The 17415-nt window shown below is 40.5% G+C and overlaps 1 protein-coding gene across 2 annotated transcripts in view; it reads left to right on the top strand.

Moving 5' to 3' along the window:
• PLPP4 (phospholipid phosphatase 4) overlaps positions 1 to 16710 on the top strand; it is a 91961-nt gene extending 75251 nt beyond the window's left edge. Inside the window, exons 6-7 of one of the 2 annotated variants that reach the window (XM_007064215.4) lie at positions 9874 to 10044; positions 15622 to 16710. In XM_007064215.4, coding sequence (XP_007064277.1) covers positions 9874 to 10044; positions 15622 to 15821 — 371 coding nt within the window. In that variant the 3' untranslated portion in view covers positions 15822 to 16710. Of the gene's footprint in view, positions 1 to 9873; positions 10045 to 10711; positions 11278 to 15621 lie in introns of those variants that run through there. The other variant, XM_043551856.1, reaches the window with a different exon arrangement.
• The last annotated feature ends 705 nt before the right edge of the window (positions 16711 to 17415 follow it).

Here is a 17415-nt window from a genome sequence, read left to right as displayed (position 1 = left end):
TCCCCCCAGGAGAGTTTGTGAGTCAGTCTTTATTTCTGCCCTTGAGTTCAGAGTTACAAGCTAACAGCCTAAGGCAAAATGTGTCTTTCCACCTACACTGCAAATACAGATCCAACTGTGTATTGAGCATTCTTTTATGATAGGAACTTCCACTGACCTCAATGGAAATTTTTCATGCTCTGAACAAATACAGAGCATGGGAAAGGGACCAGTAATGCCATGAGCATTTTGATTTTTTTGTACCAGGCTCTTTGATTGGACTTGATCCAGGCTTCATCAAGATAAATCTACCACTATATTCCACCATACTTTTAAAGGGATGATTTTTTATGTTATTAGATTCTGCCACCAATCTTCAGAACAATATAACACATCAATACAGTTCTGGACATTGCATTGTGGATTAGATTGAATAGAACAGAATACAAGGCAGATGTGGAGGTTCCTTAATAAAAGTAGGGATGGTTTGCCTACATTCTTTTGAATCAGATACAGTTTGCTGTGACTTGACCTCTTAGCCTATGCTTTTAATTACCTTCTTGCCTTCAGAATTAAATGCATGTAATTTATAACACTCTCAGTCACCCATATATTGTTTATATGGAGTACATTTAACTACAGCTCTATCTGCTTTTCATTTATTTATGTATCACCATGAAGGGAATTCTACAGAAGAATCCAAGCCCACAAAGTGGAAATTCACAATGCAAAAGATTTTACATATAGGAAGGTTTTTAATGATCTCCCTAAAGACTTCACAATGGGTTCAGATATTGTATAAAGTATAAAAATGTACATGGATCCTTTGTCTAAGGGGCACCTGCATGATGATAATGTGCTTAAATTATTCCTTAGAGCTGGGCAGAATTTTTCATCCAGAATTTTTTTTTCCTGAAAAATGTAGATTTGAGACAATTGAAACATTTCACAAATTCATGTCAATTTCAGTGATTTTTTTTATTGGAAAAAAAAGGAAAACAATTTCAGAAATGTCAGAACCATAGAATCATGACTGGAGGGGACCTCGAGAGGTCATCTAGTCCAGTCTCCTTCACTCATGGCAGGACTAAGTATTATATAGACCATCCCTGACAGGTGTTTGTCTAACCTGCTCTTAAAAATCTCCAATGATGGAGATTCCACAACCTCCCTAGGCAATTTATTCCAGTGCTTAACCACCCAGACAGTTAGGAAATTTTTCCTAATGCCCAGCCTAAATCGCCCTTGCTGCAATTTAAGCCCATTGCTTCTTGTTCTATCCTCAGAGGCTAAGGAGAACAATTTTTCTCCCTCCTCCTTGTAACAACCTTTTATGTACTTGAAAACTGTTATCATGTTTTCTCTGAGTCTTCTCTTCTCCAGACTAAACAAACCCAACTTTTTCAATCTTCTCTCATAGGTCATGTTTTCTAGACCTTTAATCATTTTTGTTGCTTTGTCCTCACTTTCTCCCATTTATCCACATCTTTCCTGAAATGTGGCACCCAAAACTGGACACAATACTTCAGTTGAGGCCTAATCAGAACAGAGTAGAGAGGAAAAATTACTTCTCAGGTCTTGCGGACAAAATCCTGCTAATACATCCCAGAATGATGTTCGGGTTTTTCTGCAACAGCGTTACACTGTTGACTCATATTTAGCTTGTGATCCACTATAACCCTCAGATCCCTTTCCACAGTAGTGCTTCCTAGACTGGAGTGGCCAAACTTTTTGGCCCGAGGGGCACATCTGGGTATGGAACTTGTATGGCGGGCCATGAATGCTAACAAAATTGGGGGTTGGAATGCGGGAGGGGTGCGGGCTCTGGGGTGGGACTGGGGATGAGGGGTTGGGGGTGCAAGAGGGTGCTCCAGGCTGGGACCGAGGGGTTTGGCGGGTGGTAGGGGGATCACAGCTCGGGCAGGAGGTTGGGGTGCAGGAAGGGATCAGGGATGCAGGCTCCGGCTGGTGCTTACCTCAAGTAGCTCCCAGAAGCAGCGGCATGTTCCCCCTCCAGCTCGTACGCAGAGGCGCAGCCAATGGGAGCCCTGGCCAATGGGAGCTGCGGGGGCGGTGCTTGGGGTGGGGGCAGCGAGCAGAGCTCCCTGTTTGACCCTCCACATAGGAGCTGGAGGGGGGGACATGCCGCTACTTTCAGGAGCCACCCGGAGCCACGGCATATGTGAAGCGGGACAAGCCCCCAAACCTGCTCCCTGGCTGGAGCTCCAGATTGGAGCAAGCCCCAGACTCTGCTCCCTGGCAGGAGCTTGAGGGCCGGATTAAAACGTCTGAAGGGCCACATGCGGCCCCTGGGGCATAGTTTACCCACCCCTGTCCAAGACAGTCATTTCCTATTTTGTATGTGTGCAACTGATTGTTCCTTCCTAAGTGGAGTACTTTGTATTTGTCCTTATTGAATTTCATACTGTTTACTTCAGACCATTTCTGCAGTTTGTCCAGATCATTTTGAATTTTAATCCTATCCTCCAAGGCACTTGCAACCCCTCCCAGCTTGGTATCGTCTGCAAATGTTATAAGTGTACTCTCTATGCCATTATCTAAATCATTGATGAAGATATTGAACAGAACCAGACGCAGAACTGATCCATCTAGGCTGTATTTTCCTAGTTTGTTTATGAGAAGGTAATGTGAGACCATATCAAAAGCCTTACTAAAAGTCAAGCTATATCACATCTACTGCTTCTATCGTTCATTTCAACATTTTCAAAATGAAACATTTAGATTTTCCGGGCTAGATTCACAAGGGGACTTAGGTGCTGTTCACAACATTGAGGAAAAGGAGGGCCCTCTCTGTTTATATCAGATAGGCTAATGCACTCACCTGGGATATGGGAGAAGTGAGTTCAGATCTCTCCTCTATGGTAGTGGCTGTTCTAGGATGGGTCTTAATTTCTCCTATTGAAGCTATTCTACTTTGTATAAATAATTAAATATTCACTGGAGCAGGGACTGAAACCCAGGTGAGTGCGCTGACCACCAAGCTACAGAATCATTCTCACTCTCTGGCCCAGTTTCATATAAAGTGTGGAGATCTGAATCTGGGTTTCCTACATCCTAGGTGAGTGAGGAAATAGGGGGTTGGGGGGTGCTGAAAATTCTGAAAAATGTTTTTTATCAATTTTCAAAAAAATTGGAACTGCCAGCAAACTTAAAAATCAGTACTTGATATAGCTGTAATATGCTTTGCAACAGACTGAATGTTTATAATATACATGGCCTGCCATGACTCAGCTGTTCAAATCAGCATTAAAGGTCTCTGACGCTAATTGCATCACACTGCCCATTTAATCCAGTAATACGTCATTTCAGTCCAAGTAGAATCACTGTCAGTGTTTCAAAATTACAACATTTTCTCTTCACAGAAGAGAAACTTTGAAGGAATTCCATCTTAAGAGGGTTTTGAACCCCAGTTGATGAGTTGTTTCCCTTTGTTTTACTTTGTAATGTATTTGAAGCTAGAGGCAAGTCTACACTACAGTGTTACATCGGCGCAGCTGGAGCACATCTGGTGCAGACACGCTATGCCAACGGGAGAGCGCTCTCCTGTTGGCATAATTGCTTCACCTCTGCGAGAGGTGGAAGCTATGGCCTGGTCTACACTGGGGGATGGGGGGAATCGATCTAAGTTACGCAACTTCAGCTAAGCGAATAACATAGCTGAAGTTGACGTACTTAGATCTACTTACTGCGGTGTCTTCACTGCGGTAAGTCGACGGCTGACACTCTCCCGTCAACTCCGCTTGCCTCTTGCCCCGGTGGAGTACCGGAGTTGACAGGAGAGCGCTCGGCGATCGATTTATCATGTCTAGACTAGATACGATAAATCGACCCCCGCTGGATCGATCGCTGCCCATCGATCCAGCAGGTAATGTAGACAAGCCCTATGTCAGCTAGAGAGTGTCTCCCGCTGACATAACACTAGTATGGACAGCGCAGAACTTGCATCTCTTGGGTGGTAGGGAGGAGGTTCCCCCCCCACCCGAGAGACATAAGTAATTTGACTTAGGCTGTAATGTATATCTGCCCAAAGAGTCTCCAAATTTTGATACCCCTCTGTCACTAAGTTCTCTGAAAAAAAACAAGGAGTCCGGTGGCACCTTAAAGACTACCAGATTTATTTGGGCATAAGCTTTCGTGGGTAAAAAAACACTTCTTCAGATGCATGGAGTGAAAATTACAGATGCAGGCATTATATAATGTAGGGTTACCATACATCTGTATTTTCCCAGACATGTCTGGCTTTTTGGTTCTTAAATTGCCATCCGGGAGGAATTTTTAAATATCTAAAAACATCCGGGATTTTGCCATTATTATTTTTCCCCAAAGAAGAGTTGATCATTCAAGGAAGAGAGTAAATGTTGATCATTCGAGAAAGAAAGTGAATGTTAATCACTTGAGAGAGTGCCCGCTTTTCCCCCCTTGTTTCCAGCGTTTGTGCCATGAAACAGCTGTTTCGCGTGGCTGGGAGAGAGCGGGGAGGAGGGAGAATGCGGCGCTCTCAGGGGAGGAGGTGGGGCCGGGGCGGGGATTTGGGGAAGGGGTCCAATGGGGCAGGGAGGGGGCAGAGTTGTGGCAGGGACTTTGGGGAAGGGGTTGGAATGGGGGCGGGGAAGGGGTGGAGTTGGGGTGGGGTGGGGCTGGGGGGCGCGAGCAAATACCCCCCCCCATGGAGTGTCCTCTTTTTTGAATGTTCAAATATGGTAACCTTATATAATGACACATGAAGGAAAGGGAGTTACCTCACAAGTGGAGAACCAGTGTTGACAGGGCCAATTCGATCAGGGTGGATGTAGTCCACTCCCAGTAATAGGGAAAGAATAAATGGACACAAATCGGACATCAGGAATGGTAACATATAAAAGCCAGTAAGAGAACACTTCAATCTTCCTCGACATTCAGTAACAGATTTTAAAGTAGCCATACTTGAACAAAAAACTTCAGAAACAGACTTCAAAGAAAAACAGCAGAACTGAAATTCATTTGCAAATTTAACACCATTAGTTTGGGCTTGAATAGGGACTGGGAGTAGCTGGTTTATTACAAAAGCAGCTTTGCCTTTCCTGGAATTGACACCTCCTCATGTATTAATGGGAGTGGACTACATCCACCCTGATCAAATTGGCCCTGTCAACACTGGTTCTCCACTTGTGAGGTAACTCCCTTCCCTTCATGTGTCATTATATAATGCCTGCATCTGTAATTTTCACTCCATGCATCTGAAGAAGTGGTTTTTTACCCACAAAATCTTATGCCCAAATAAATCTGTTAGTCTTTAAGATGCCTCCGGACTCCTGGTTGTTTCTGTGGATACAGACTAACACGGCTACCCCCTGATACTAAGTTCCCTGAGAATCCCCCTGAGATGATACAGCCTATGCAAATGATAAATATCAAGGAAGTTCTGTACTTACCATCCTCTTTTTGAAACTAATAATGATCTTATCTAAAAAAAGCTTTGGTTAGGTCCTTTGTCTTTAGGGGCTAATTAAGTTCATTGAAATGCAACACGGTGCTTTTTTTTTTTTTTTGGTGGGCACCGCTGTCTATGATTAATATTTGTCTCACTGCCTTTGCAAAAATCTATGGCCCTGGAGCATCTTAATAGAACCCAATATTTCTTGCACTAGGAATGTGAAAATTACATGCCTGAAAATAAAAAGGTTTAGATTAAAGAAATTAAGGAAGAAACTCCCATTTTTTAAATTGCATGATGTATGGAAAGTAAGACTGTTCCTGCATCCCCTCATAATGTACAAATATTGAGACAGGCACCCAGAAATCTGTTTTTCTGAATACCAGGTGAATTTTATATTCTCAAAGCATTAATAAAATATAGGGGCTGACATTAACATATTAACATATTTTAATTGCTGTTTTTTTCCCTTCAATGTTGGTCGTGATCCTAAGAGATGCTAAACAACACCTCGCTGGAGTTTTCACTGTGGGAAAATACGTTGCTCCCCAGACTAAAATGTAAATTGTGTTTGCTGCTTTTTTCTGCATTGGAATTGTCTTTCAAACCACAGCAATTCTGAATACGAGTAGGGGTGACCTGAAGACCTACATTACAAAGAGCGATTGCTGCTGCACAGGGGTACTTCTCAACTGTTCAGAGGCTAGGTTTGGAAAATCAGTACAAAATTCAGATGCTTATCCAAACTCTCTGAACTGCTAGGGGCTGCAAATATCACAAGTGGAGGCTCGCTAGTGAAATTTATTACATTATGTGCTTCCAGATGGATTGAAGGAAATACCATTGTCAATGTATTTCAGCTTTCCCTTTTGCAGTCATGGAAAGAACAAGGAGGTGGAAAGGCACACAGAAATTGTAGGGTGAGGGGGGAAAGGAGAGACATGGGAAAAAAAGTAAACCTACTTTTTTAGTATTATTTCAAAAAGGGAATCTGATTACATTTGAGTGGTGATGAACATCTGGGTCAGATTCTGTTTTATACCCTGCTAGTCCATCCTATTATTACACATCTCACTTAGGTCATCAAGTAAAGAAGATAAAAAGCATGCATCAAGTTAAGACTAGCTTTGAACATGGGAGGAAACCACCACAACATGTCCTCTAGAGCAGGGGTTCTCAAACTGCATTGCACCGCAACCCCCTTCTGACGACAAAAATTACTTCACGACCCCAGGAGGGGGGAACTGAAGCCTGAGCTCGCCCAAGCCCCACTGCCTTGGGTGGGGGACCAAAGCCCAAACCCCACCGCTCCGGGAAGGGAGGCCAAAGCTGAAGCTCAAGGGCTTCAGGCCCAGGCAGGGGGCCTGCAACCTGAGTCCTGCTGCCCAGGGCTGAAGCCCCTGGGCTTTGGCTTCAGCCCTGGGTAGTGGGGCTCAGGCTTGAGCCCCAGACCCCAGCAAGTGTAAGCCAGCCCTGGCGACCCCATTCAAAGGGGGTCATGACCCACTTTGGGGTCCTGACCCACAGTTTGAGAACCACTGCTGTAGAGATAGAAGGATGTTGCAGTAGAAAAATACCATTTTTGTACCCTTTTTGTGGAGCAACAAAAGACTTTGTTTTCCAGTGCTGTCTGTTTTACTATCCATTGATTTGGGCACAGTCTATACCCACATCCTAAAAGCTTTTTTGAAATAATAATTAAAAAGTAGGTTTACTATCTATAGGAGACTTTTCATTGTGATGGAGTGTATTAGACACTTACCTGGGTTTCAGAGTCCACTTCCCACCTTCTTCAGCCAGGAAGAATGTAGTGAAATCACCAAAGGCTGAAGGGGGCTATCCAAAACTAAGTGTTTGGTGCCCCTGTTGGATGCTTAGTATGCATCCCATCTCTATCTGCTACGTCTGTTCAAAAGAGACAATTCATTTGTGAGTTTAAAAGTGAAAAACTAGTCTTCAGTAACTACATTGTCTGCATGGTTGAAATGTATGAAAATGCTCCACTGTGGTATCAACTAAAATTGACCATTCCATAGATTCATCTGCAGAACACAAAGGTAATTACTTTATTTCGTATTTCATTTAGCGATGGAAAGTATGTGAAGGATATTTGAAAGCCCTAAGCATAAGTTTAGTAAACAAATCTGGGCTTGATCCAAGATCAATGAGAGTTTTGCCATTGAATTCTACGAGAGTGGGATCGGTGGCTTTTATCATATGACGGTGACTAATTCATGTGTCAATAAACGAGTAATGCCTAGTTCTTACAGTGACAAACGCATAACAGATGTCACAGGGAGGTACACAGGTAGTTCTTTACAATTATTTTTATTAGGTACCCCATGAATATTCAGGACTCCATTTACTTCCGTAATGGCAGTGTATTAATTAGACTGTTTTTCACTAGACACATGCATAAATAGAATTCGAATCATAACCTCAAATCAGAGTGAAACCAATATATTTAAGTTATGTGGAATTATCAATGAATTAGTTGCAACTTCCTTCATCTTCTTAGAGAAGGTACTCAGCAATTTACAGGATTAGAAAATGAATATAAGGATCTGATCTGACACTCACTGAAGTCAGTGGAAAGACTCCCATTGATGTCAATGGGCTTTGGATCAGCTGTCTAGAGAGCAATGTCTGCTATCGTTCCTACAGCTGGTCCTTCCAGACCGTAGTTAAGGCTCATAGGTGAGCCTCTCTGTGTTACTCTGTGTTTGTACCCTTTTTGTGGAGCAACAAAAGACTTTGTTTTCCAGTGCTGTTTGTTCCATGCCTTTCATCAGCACTACATTTACTACAACAAATGTTTAAAATGTATAAGATACATATTTTTATTAAAAAGTAAAAAAAAACTTTTTTTTTTTGGTTAAATCACTGCCCAGATCCATCACCAGCTATCTGGAATGTGAACAGCAATCTGTATAAAAACATTCGGTATATAGAAACTTGGCATTTGGATTCTGTCATAACTGCTAGCTAAGAATGTGATATAGAAGCAAGTAAACGGAACCCAATAATATCTTTTAAATATATCAAAATATCTTTATATGAGTGAATCCTTTTACACCATCAATCATGGACTTTCCAGCAAAGGCTCCAGTTCATCAGAACTCTTAACCTTGTGCCTAAAGTTAAGCATATGCTTAAGTGCTTATTGGAACGGATGCCATAAAGCAAAAGATAAATATGTAATACTGGATAGGAGATCTGGCTTTTCCAGAGGAAAAGAGTTCACTGTTAAAGAAAACTTTACTGAAAAGATTAAAAAATAAAGAGAGAGATCACAGTATTCTGGGATTTGGTGGGTTATGTGTGAGCTGCACATCTTTGAAAGGCAGGTGGATTTATTCTGAAGTATTTACTCAACCTCATTACCTTGTATTAGTGTATAGATGTATATCACAGATATGGAAAGCATGTATTAATAATAGGCCCAATCTTGCATGGGACCGAGTAGCCAAAACTCAGAACTTGTAGGCTTGAGCCTAAGATTTGTAATGTCACTATTGCCTTTTAACAAAAAACATTTAAAAGTCAGCTGTTAGGAAGGTTAATTTTTTATAACTAAAATAGCCAAGATATATCAATACTGTTAAGATGAAGGCGGGGATTATTACTGTGCAAACTTCTCAATTATTGTGTGTGCAAAGTTTACAGGGGTTGTCAATGGGCAGACAATTGGCCAAATCCGAACTCAGAGATGACCTGTGCCTACCAATAGTGGGGGGACAGAGTGAGGACAGCCGGTTTCAGTGGTGTTACTGAGCATGCTCAGTTCTTGTGAGCATGCTCGGTACTGCCCATGCAGAAAACCTGGCGGGGCACGTGACTCCCACATTCTGCCCCCCCCCCCCCCCCCCCCCCCCCCCCCAACACACACACACTTTGCCTCTGTCTGGACTGCCAGATGCTTTTGAACAGACCGCAAAATCTTTATATTTACTTATTATTATTATTTATTATGATTTTATTATCATTATTGTTATTGTTATTACTTTTGTATTATTTTCTCTGGAGTCTGGACCTTGATTATTCCTTGACCGAGAAATTTGGACCTTGACAGAAAACAATAGATTACTCCGGTTTACACAGTGGATATGGGCCTGAGACTAAAGAGTGCTGTGTGCCTCCCACCAGATACTCTGCACCCGTGGCTCCCCCATATGGTCATTACAGTTTATCTCGGTTCAGGATGCATGGCCTGTGCTTTGTGTATCCTTCTGGTTCTAATATCCGAAAACCTAAAAGGACCTTAGGACCAGGACCATGTTGCAGTAGAAAGATACCTGTCATAAAGTCATAGAGTTTAAGGCCAGAAGGGACCACCCTATCATCTAGTCTGACTCCTGTATATCACAGGCCTCTCACTTCTCTGTTAAACCTCACAGGATCACACTCTTACTCCAGTTGTTAATTACATGATTCTGTAATTTTGTGTTTTTCTTCGGCAGTTGCATTTTCAGGCCTTGGCTTTACGACCTTCTACTTAGCTGGAAAGTTGCACTGCTTCACCGAAAATGGCCGAGGGAAAAGCTGGCGGCTTTGTGCAGCAATTCTGCCTCTGTATTGTGCCATGATGATTGCCCTGTCACGCATGTGTGATTACAAGCATCATTGGCAAGGTGAGTCATGGTGATACCTTTCCTTTTTCTTATCCTTGTATTTCTGCAGTGAGAGCTCCAGGGATGGAGTGGTTATAGCTTGTTTGGCTCGCTGCTAGTTCTAGGCATCATTTTAGTTCCAACAGTGTGTGTGAATATGATGGGGCCCAGTATATCTGTGTGTTTTTATATATGATTGAATGCATATAAACATGTTTTGGCCCATTACTGCAGAACAGAAAACTACAGGACTCTTTCTGAAATGTTACTAGGTGGATTGTGGCATCGTAAGATATATAGTATAGAATACGGATGGTGACAACTTTTTCCCACGCTCAAAGCTTCATGTCTTACAACTTCTTAGTAGAACAGATGTTTGGGTAAAAGGCTACAGTCATAATGGCTTTGGAGGAATGAGAACCTCTGTTTCCAAATTAATCACCTAATTTAGTAAGGAAACTATATCATAGTCACATCATGTCCAATAAAAAATAAAATTGATTTTCCATAGCTTCTGGCAGATATTTTTGATTCCAGGATTTTACTTCAGAATGCACTAATTCTCAGATGTTAGCTGGGTGGATTTAATATGTACAATGTAACATTGTACCAGTGTATGTTCACTAAGTCGCAACTGCAAATTAAAATATTCAGAACGTATTTTATCATGACATGGTCTTTATTGCAGGAACATGCAGTGCTTTCCTCATTCTGCAATCAGATCTCAGAGTCAGAAGATCCTGCCACTGTCATATTGATTTACATGGAATAAATGGTTCAAAGGTCTTAACATAAGCCAGTCACTGTCTAACATTAAACAGCCTTAAACAGTTTTTGCTGTATAGAAACCTGAGCCTGCTTAGTACCATGGCAAACACACCATTCAAAATCATTTTAACCTTTTATTAAAGATAAAGAAAAGTAGGCAAAACAATTAAAGCATTTGAAATGTAGAGTATTAAGTAAGGCTTTCATTTTAACAGCACCCCTTGTTCATTTTCCCTTTAGCTAGAGAGAGTTTTGGAAGGGAAAAAAACCCGTGTTTGACAATCTTTTAGATGGTATTAAAGATAGTAATAATTGTCCTTTTGGGTAAAAGAGAAGAAGTTAGCTGAGATGAGCTGGAGCTGTTGCTGCTGCTGTTGTTAAAGTCCTATTTTGCTTATTCTTAGAGGTGTTTAGGATTTAGCTCAAGCAGGGATACCAATGTCGTCTGAATCCCTCCCTCTGGCCCGATCTGGTCAGCACATCCCTCAGGATTAGGACGAAGAAGGCCCAGGGTCCCAGGAAACACTGGGGATGGCAGCCATGATGGTGCAGCTCGCTCCAGTAGCTTCGTCTGTGCTTTCTAATTTCCCCCCCAAAGTCTTTCTTTAAGGTTCCCCCCAAAAAGGGAGTGATGGGTGGAATAGCTCATCCCCTCATTATTTTGTTCCTAATATAAGACCTAATATCCGACATACCAATTGCAGTTCATTATAATCCAGTTACATACCTTTTGTCTTTACCAAGCATGATTTTGACATAGTCCTTGAATTATATCAGTAGACTTTTCTGTTTTGACTAATTCTGAGGTTATTTTTATCAGGTTTTTTTGCATCTGTTCCCATTAACATTTGCTATTATAGGTTATTATGACATTTTATGAACTTTCACATATCCTTTACAATGGAGCTCACAATTAGAATAAATTTGTAAGCCCAATTATCATAATATAATCCCTCTTTTTTATGAACGAATTCCGCCTGGGATCAGACATTTGTTCATAAAATCACAGTTACTAAGAAAAACCTTATTTTATCTCAAGCATATAGGGGGGGAAAGGAAAAGAAAAAGGTACTCGATTATAGTGTAATTTGCACTATAAGGTTGCAAATTTCTTATTCCAAAACTGGGATTTACAAATGTTACTTGATTAAATGTTACCAAAATTGCACTTAAATTTTCCAGATGTTAACAACAGTAAGAACTCAAACTCACTTAATTTGTAGCTAAAACTGGTGCTGTTATATATTTGTAAGATGTTGAAGAACAAACCAGTTCTTATCATGTCTTTGTCTGTATGCCCTGGATGGGTAAAGATGGGGGGGGGTGCGAAATCCCCTCTTTTGCCACTTACACAGTTAAAGCTATCCATGTACACAAACCACGAATATTTTAGGCACTAGTGGTTAATCTTGGACAGTTGGAAAAAAATCTTTAGCCCTGATGGTGTTCTTACCCAAGTTTGTTGTCTCCTTTTAAAAGAAGCAACAAATTGATGTTTTTTTGGAACTACATTTGCATTTCTGAGCCCTTTGCAACACCCAAAGAGAGCAAAAACAAAACAACAACAAAACATTTTGAAAACAAAACATTCAGACAAATCACCAAAAAGTTTGGTGTTGCAAGAGCCCTTCATTCTGGTGGCTTGATATTCAATTCACAGTCAGTGCAGTAGCAGCCCTGATGTTTTGTTAACAAAGAGGGGTTACCCAAGAAGTTATTTCAGGAAAAAAAAGTAAAATCTGCGCTTTAGCAACTTAACCTTCAACAATTTAAAATGGCAAAATTGAAGTATTTTTGCTTTTTCTTAAAAATAAGTTTTTGCTAAACCTGCAAAATTATTACCAATCATTGACAATACAGACCTCAAAATAATAATTAAAGAAAATGAAACAAAGTGTTTGTTAAAGAAATTTTAAAAATTAGAAACTTTAAAAATGGTTTGCTTTGCATGCTTATCTCAAACAACCTCAACACATTTAAGAATTTTAAAACAAAACATGGAAAAGTGGGTTTATCCTATTCAAAACAAAATTTTTCATTGTACTTTTTCTGATTTGAAAATTTAAAATATCTAGTCAAAATCGATTTAGATGAAACCATATTTTCTGACAGAAAAAAAATTTGGTCAAACAACATTGATCAGCTGTACAAGTAATGTACAGTAAAATAGCAACAATTTCAAGTGTAGACAGTCATTTTTATAGCAATTTATCGACAAGACATTTTAAGGATAGTGGAACATTCTAAATCAATGAAGAAAAATAGAAATTAAATTTTAAAAAATTCAGATAACCACTTGAAATTGCAGACTAATTATTTCGGCAAATTCATGTGCATAGAGATAGATATGCTGTGGAATGTAGTATTAAAACTGTGCGTGTCTGTGAGAAAAGATTCAGTAATTATTCTCTAGCTTGGTCTATGCATGTTTGCAGTGTGTTTTATCCTGCCAAGAGCAAGAATTATTTATGGACTAAAATATGTGCTGTGAGGCAGATAATTATGGTGTGTTTTATATGTTGTGGAAATAGATTACACCCAAGGGGTTACCACTATGTCCATTACAGCTGCATATGTTTGTCTTTGAAGCTTAAGGAGATGATGCTGAAAACTCGGCTGGCTGCTCACAAACCAGAGATTATTCAGGCAGCCATGTTATCCTGCAAGTGACCTTAGCTCTTACCTGAGAAAACCGCAGTCTCCAGGGAGGGACGAGTCACTCTGTAAAATTTAGCATTGTAGCTCAGCCCCTGTCTTTTGTGCTCAGTGGAGACAGCCAATTGTGTTAAATTATTTATGGTGGCTTTGTGATACAACCTTAACTGCCCAGTGGGGAATGAGCAAGGACTATCAATATACTGTACAGGACTTAGTGAACTGTAGGTGAAAGAGGAAATAGCATTACCTTACATTAAAAAGCCATAGAACGGAATCTCAGAATCAATATTATGAGCTTTCTCCGAGCCGCCTTCAGTTGTGATGGAAAGGATAGTGTTCATTATCTTTGTGCTGGCATTAGTGAACTATAACAGATTAGCATATTTCATATAAAATCCCAAATACATTGACTATTTTAAGACCCTAACTCAACACATGGCTTTCTCTAATCTGAAAAGATTCCAATGAATTTATTAACTAGATAAATGGAAATATATAGAACCGGGGTAAACAAGGAGTCTGGAACAATGTTCCCTTTCTATTGTTGGTAAATTAATTAAAAATAGTATTTTGCAAGACTGTCTCTACTAGGATCTCAAACTAAACACAGGCGTCTTCTTGGAGAAAACCAGACTGAAAATGCTTACTCTAATTTTGTGGAGTACGTGGGGCAAGATCAGCAACCCAGAGATCTAAAGCACTGCAGTCATGTGGTTAGTTTGTATTGTGGTAGTTTCCATGGGCCTTGGTCAGGATCAGAATCCCTCTGTGGTGGATGGTGTACAAACATACAATAAAAGCAGTCCCTACCCCAAAAAGTGTATGAATGGCTAGATTGTGAAACACTTGGTCATACTGGTGAGCATTTACCCACACAAGAATGTACCCACACAAGCAATCTCTTTGACTTCAGTGGGGCTGTACATGTCAACTTGTGCTCAGCAATGTAAAGGTTTGTACAATCTAGCTCTAATTAAGGAGATGTAACAGGTGGGTGTAGTGTACAGTATAGAGTAGTAGGAACACATGATTGTGTATCCTCGCTACATATAGCAACTTGTGAGTAGTAACAGTGAAGTCCATCAGAATACTCATGAGTAAGGTGCTACTTACTATATGTAAGACTGGCAGAATTGAGGCCTGAGTTATCAATCATGCCATATCAATAACCTAAAGAAAAGGTACTAATCTTCATAATTCAAAAGCCTCCAGGAAGGGTGAGCTCTTTTTTAAAGGACAGAGAAAGGACAAACACACAAGGTTTCCCAGCTGCTCTTGTTTGAAGAACCTGAGAGAAAGTAAAAACACTCCTGCCTGAGCTGTAAAGTCCAATGCTGTCAGGAGAAGTTTGAGTCAAAAGGAGGTCATTATACTGAAACTAACTAAGTTGATCATAGTGGAAAGGACATAACATAATTAACAGTGTGCTTGCAGCTCTGGATACTCTGGGAGTCCTAGTATCCTCTCTAAATGAAAAGGGTGCTGTTCTCTCATCTTCATCAATATAATGAGAGTTGCCATTATATTGACATTTTCCAGCAGGAGTTCCAATGTGATGCTATCGATTAGGACAGAGGGAATGGAGATCACTGTGATAGTGGTCTATAAAATCATGAATGGAATGAAGAAAGTGAATATGGAACTGTTGTTTACCACTTCACATAACAGAAAAACCAAGGGTCACCCAATGAAATTAATTGGGAGAAGGCTTAACACAAACATAATGAAGTACTTCACACAGTGAACAGTCAACATTTGGAACTGGTTGCCAGGGGATGTTGTGAAGACTAAAAGTATAACTGGGTTCCAAAAAGAATTGGATAAGTTCATGGAGGGTAAGTCCATCAATGGTCAGGGTCACAAACCCCTGCTCTGGGTTTCCCTAAATCTCCAACTGCCAGAAGCTGGGACTGGATGACTGGGATGGATCACTTGAAATTGCCCTGTTCTGTTCATTTCCTCTGAAGTCTTTGGCACTAAATGGACCATTGGGCTGACCTAAGGTGGCCGTTCTGATATTCTTATTAAGGCCCCAATGCAATGTCACTTACACTCATTGGGAACCTTTCCACCTCTTGGATGCAGGCTTTAATTCCCCCCATCCACCCCCATTGATATTGGCTGCTATTTCAACACTAACATGCTTGATTTTTTGTTGCTTTTCCTACCTAGATGCTTTTGTCGGAGGAATCATTGGCCTCATTTTCGCTTATATTTGCTACAGACAGCACTACCCACCTTTGGGTAACATGGCTTGCCATAAACCTTACGTCAGCCTCCTAGTTCAGACCTCAACGAAGAAAGAAGAGAGACCTACAGCAGATAATGCTACCAGCCTGCCTCTAGAGGGAATAACTGAAGGACCAGTATGACTAATAACTGTGCACAATGAACTTTTAGCCCTTCTCACATTCCTCCAAACTGGTCTCTTAACATGATGTTTCCTACAGTACATTTGGGCAGTGATTTTTTTTTAAGATATTCTTTTTCATACAGTAACATCCTCTTACTTTTAAGGTTCAGTTTTCAGTGCACACTGTTTTGTCCAGCTGTCTGTTTTCAGTCCGTTGCCAGAACAAAAAAAATCCAGGGAGGAGAAAAGTGTCAATAGAAAGAACATGCCAAAAACAGGCTAGTTAACTGAATAGTTTTGAATGAGAGGTATTTGAAGATACAGTCAATCTGAAAACAGTGGATGCTGTGTCATGCTGAGCACCTCCTAGGAAGCAGATTGTCCTCAACTGTCCATGACTTCAGTGAGTGTTGAGTGTGGTCATCACTTTCAGGAGGTTTTCAGCAACCGCCATAATCAGCCCTTGGTCTATTTCTTTATATAATTTGATGTGTAAGGGGTAACTTCCTTATGTTTCTGTTGTAGTCTTCTAACATAATATATCTTCCACATGATGTTGAAGTGCTAGTTATCAAGTTTTGGCAGGGTTATTCTGGGCTGGTAATTAAACAGTTGCTGAAATGTATGAAGAGCAAGAGTGTGAAAAGAGCCAAGTCTACTCACATCAAGGGTTTTGGAGGATGAGGCTGACAGCAGAGTGAGCCAAAGCTGTGGAAATTGTCAGCTTGCAATAACATATGTTCATAGGCTGGATTAGAAACTGGATATTAAAATATTAGCATTTTTTTCTGAGAGCTCGTGCAGGAATTATTTTCAAAATTGAATGAAACTGCAGCAACTCCCATAGCATACAACAAGCTGCAATCTTAAAAACAAACAAGCAAAAATCCTAGAACTGCACAGTTGAAGAAACACCATGTTTTCTGTGAATCTCAATGTGCCACAGCTGTCCTGGTAGAATTGTCTCTAATGACTCACTCCAGCATTGGTTGTGATCTTAAGGAATGTAAGGACTTTGGTTCATCAGCATTGGTTTCACATGTATGAATGCTTCAGCCAGTTTCCAGCACTGTAATATGCCTGGCTGAATTCTGAGAAAAATATTCCATTTGCTCATTTCCCCATTTTCAATTCATCATATTGCTAAGCCTAGCATTTGTAAGGGTCATCTTGTTGCCTGATCCAAAGCCCATTAAGTGATTGGGAATCATTTCATAGTACTCCAATGGGCTTTGGATGCAGTGCAGAGGGGGTAACTATGTGTATGTCCAACCTATGTTAGTTAATTTATTTTTTTAGGTTCATGTTTCCATTCATTATTCATGCAGTATGACATATTAAAAACATATCACACTCCAGTGAAATGATGTACCTTTGAATGGCAGAGTGTCAGCTTCCAGCATTTCTTTTAATAGATGGATTAGGAAAGAGCAGGTAAAATGTTCTAAAAATCACACCCTGACAGTTGAACATTTCTTGGCTAGATCAGCTCTTTTAGGTGATCATGACAGCTTTGATCAACAATATCCATTATGGTGCTTTAGACTGGAGGAGACCGGTGCCATAGCTACCTTATAACTAATGTGTTCCTGTTGGAATATGTATTGGCCTTG

Source organism: Chelonia mydas, chromosome 7 (genome assembly GCF_015237465.2).
Source record: "Chelonia mydas isolate rCheMyd1 chromosome 7, rCheMyd1.pri.v2, whole genome shotgun sequence".
Classification (NCBI taxonomy): Eukaryota; Metazoa; Chordata; order Testudines; family Cheloniidae; genus Chelonia; species Chelonia mydas.
The sequence above is the reverse complement of the archived record's forward strand: the minus strand, read 5'-3'. Positions and strand labels throughout refer to the sequence as shown.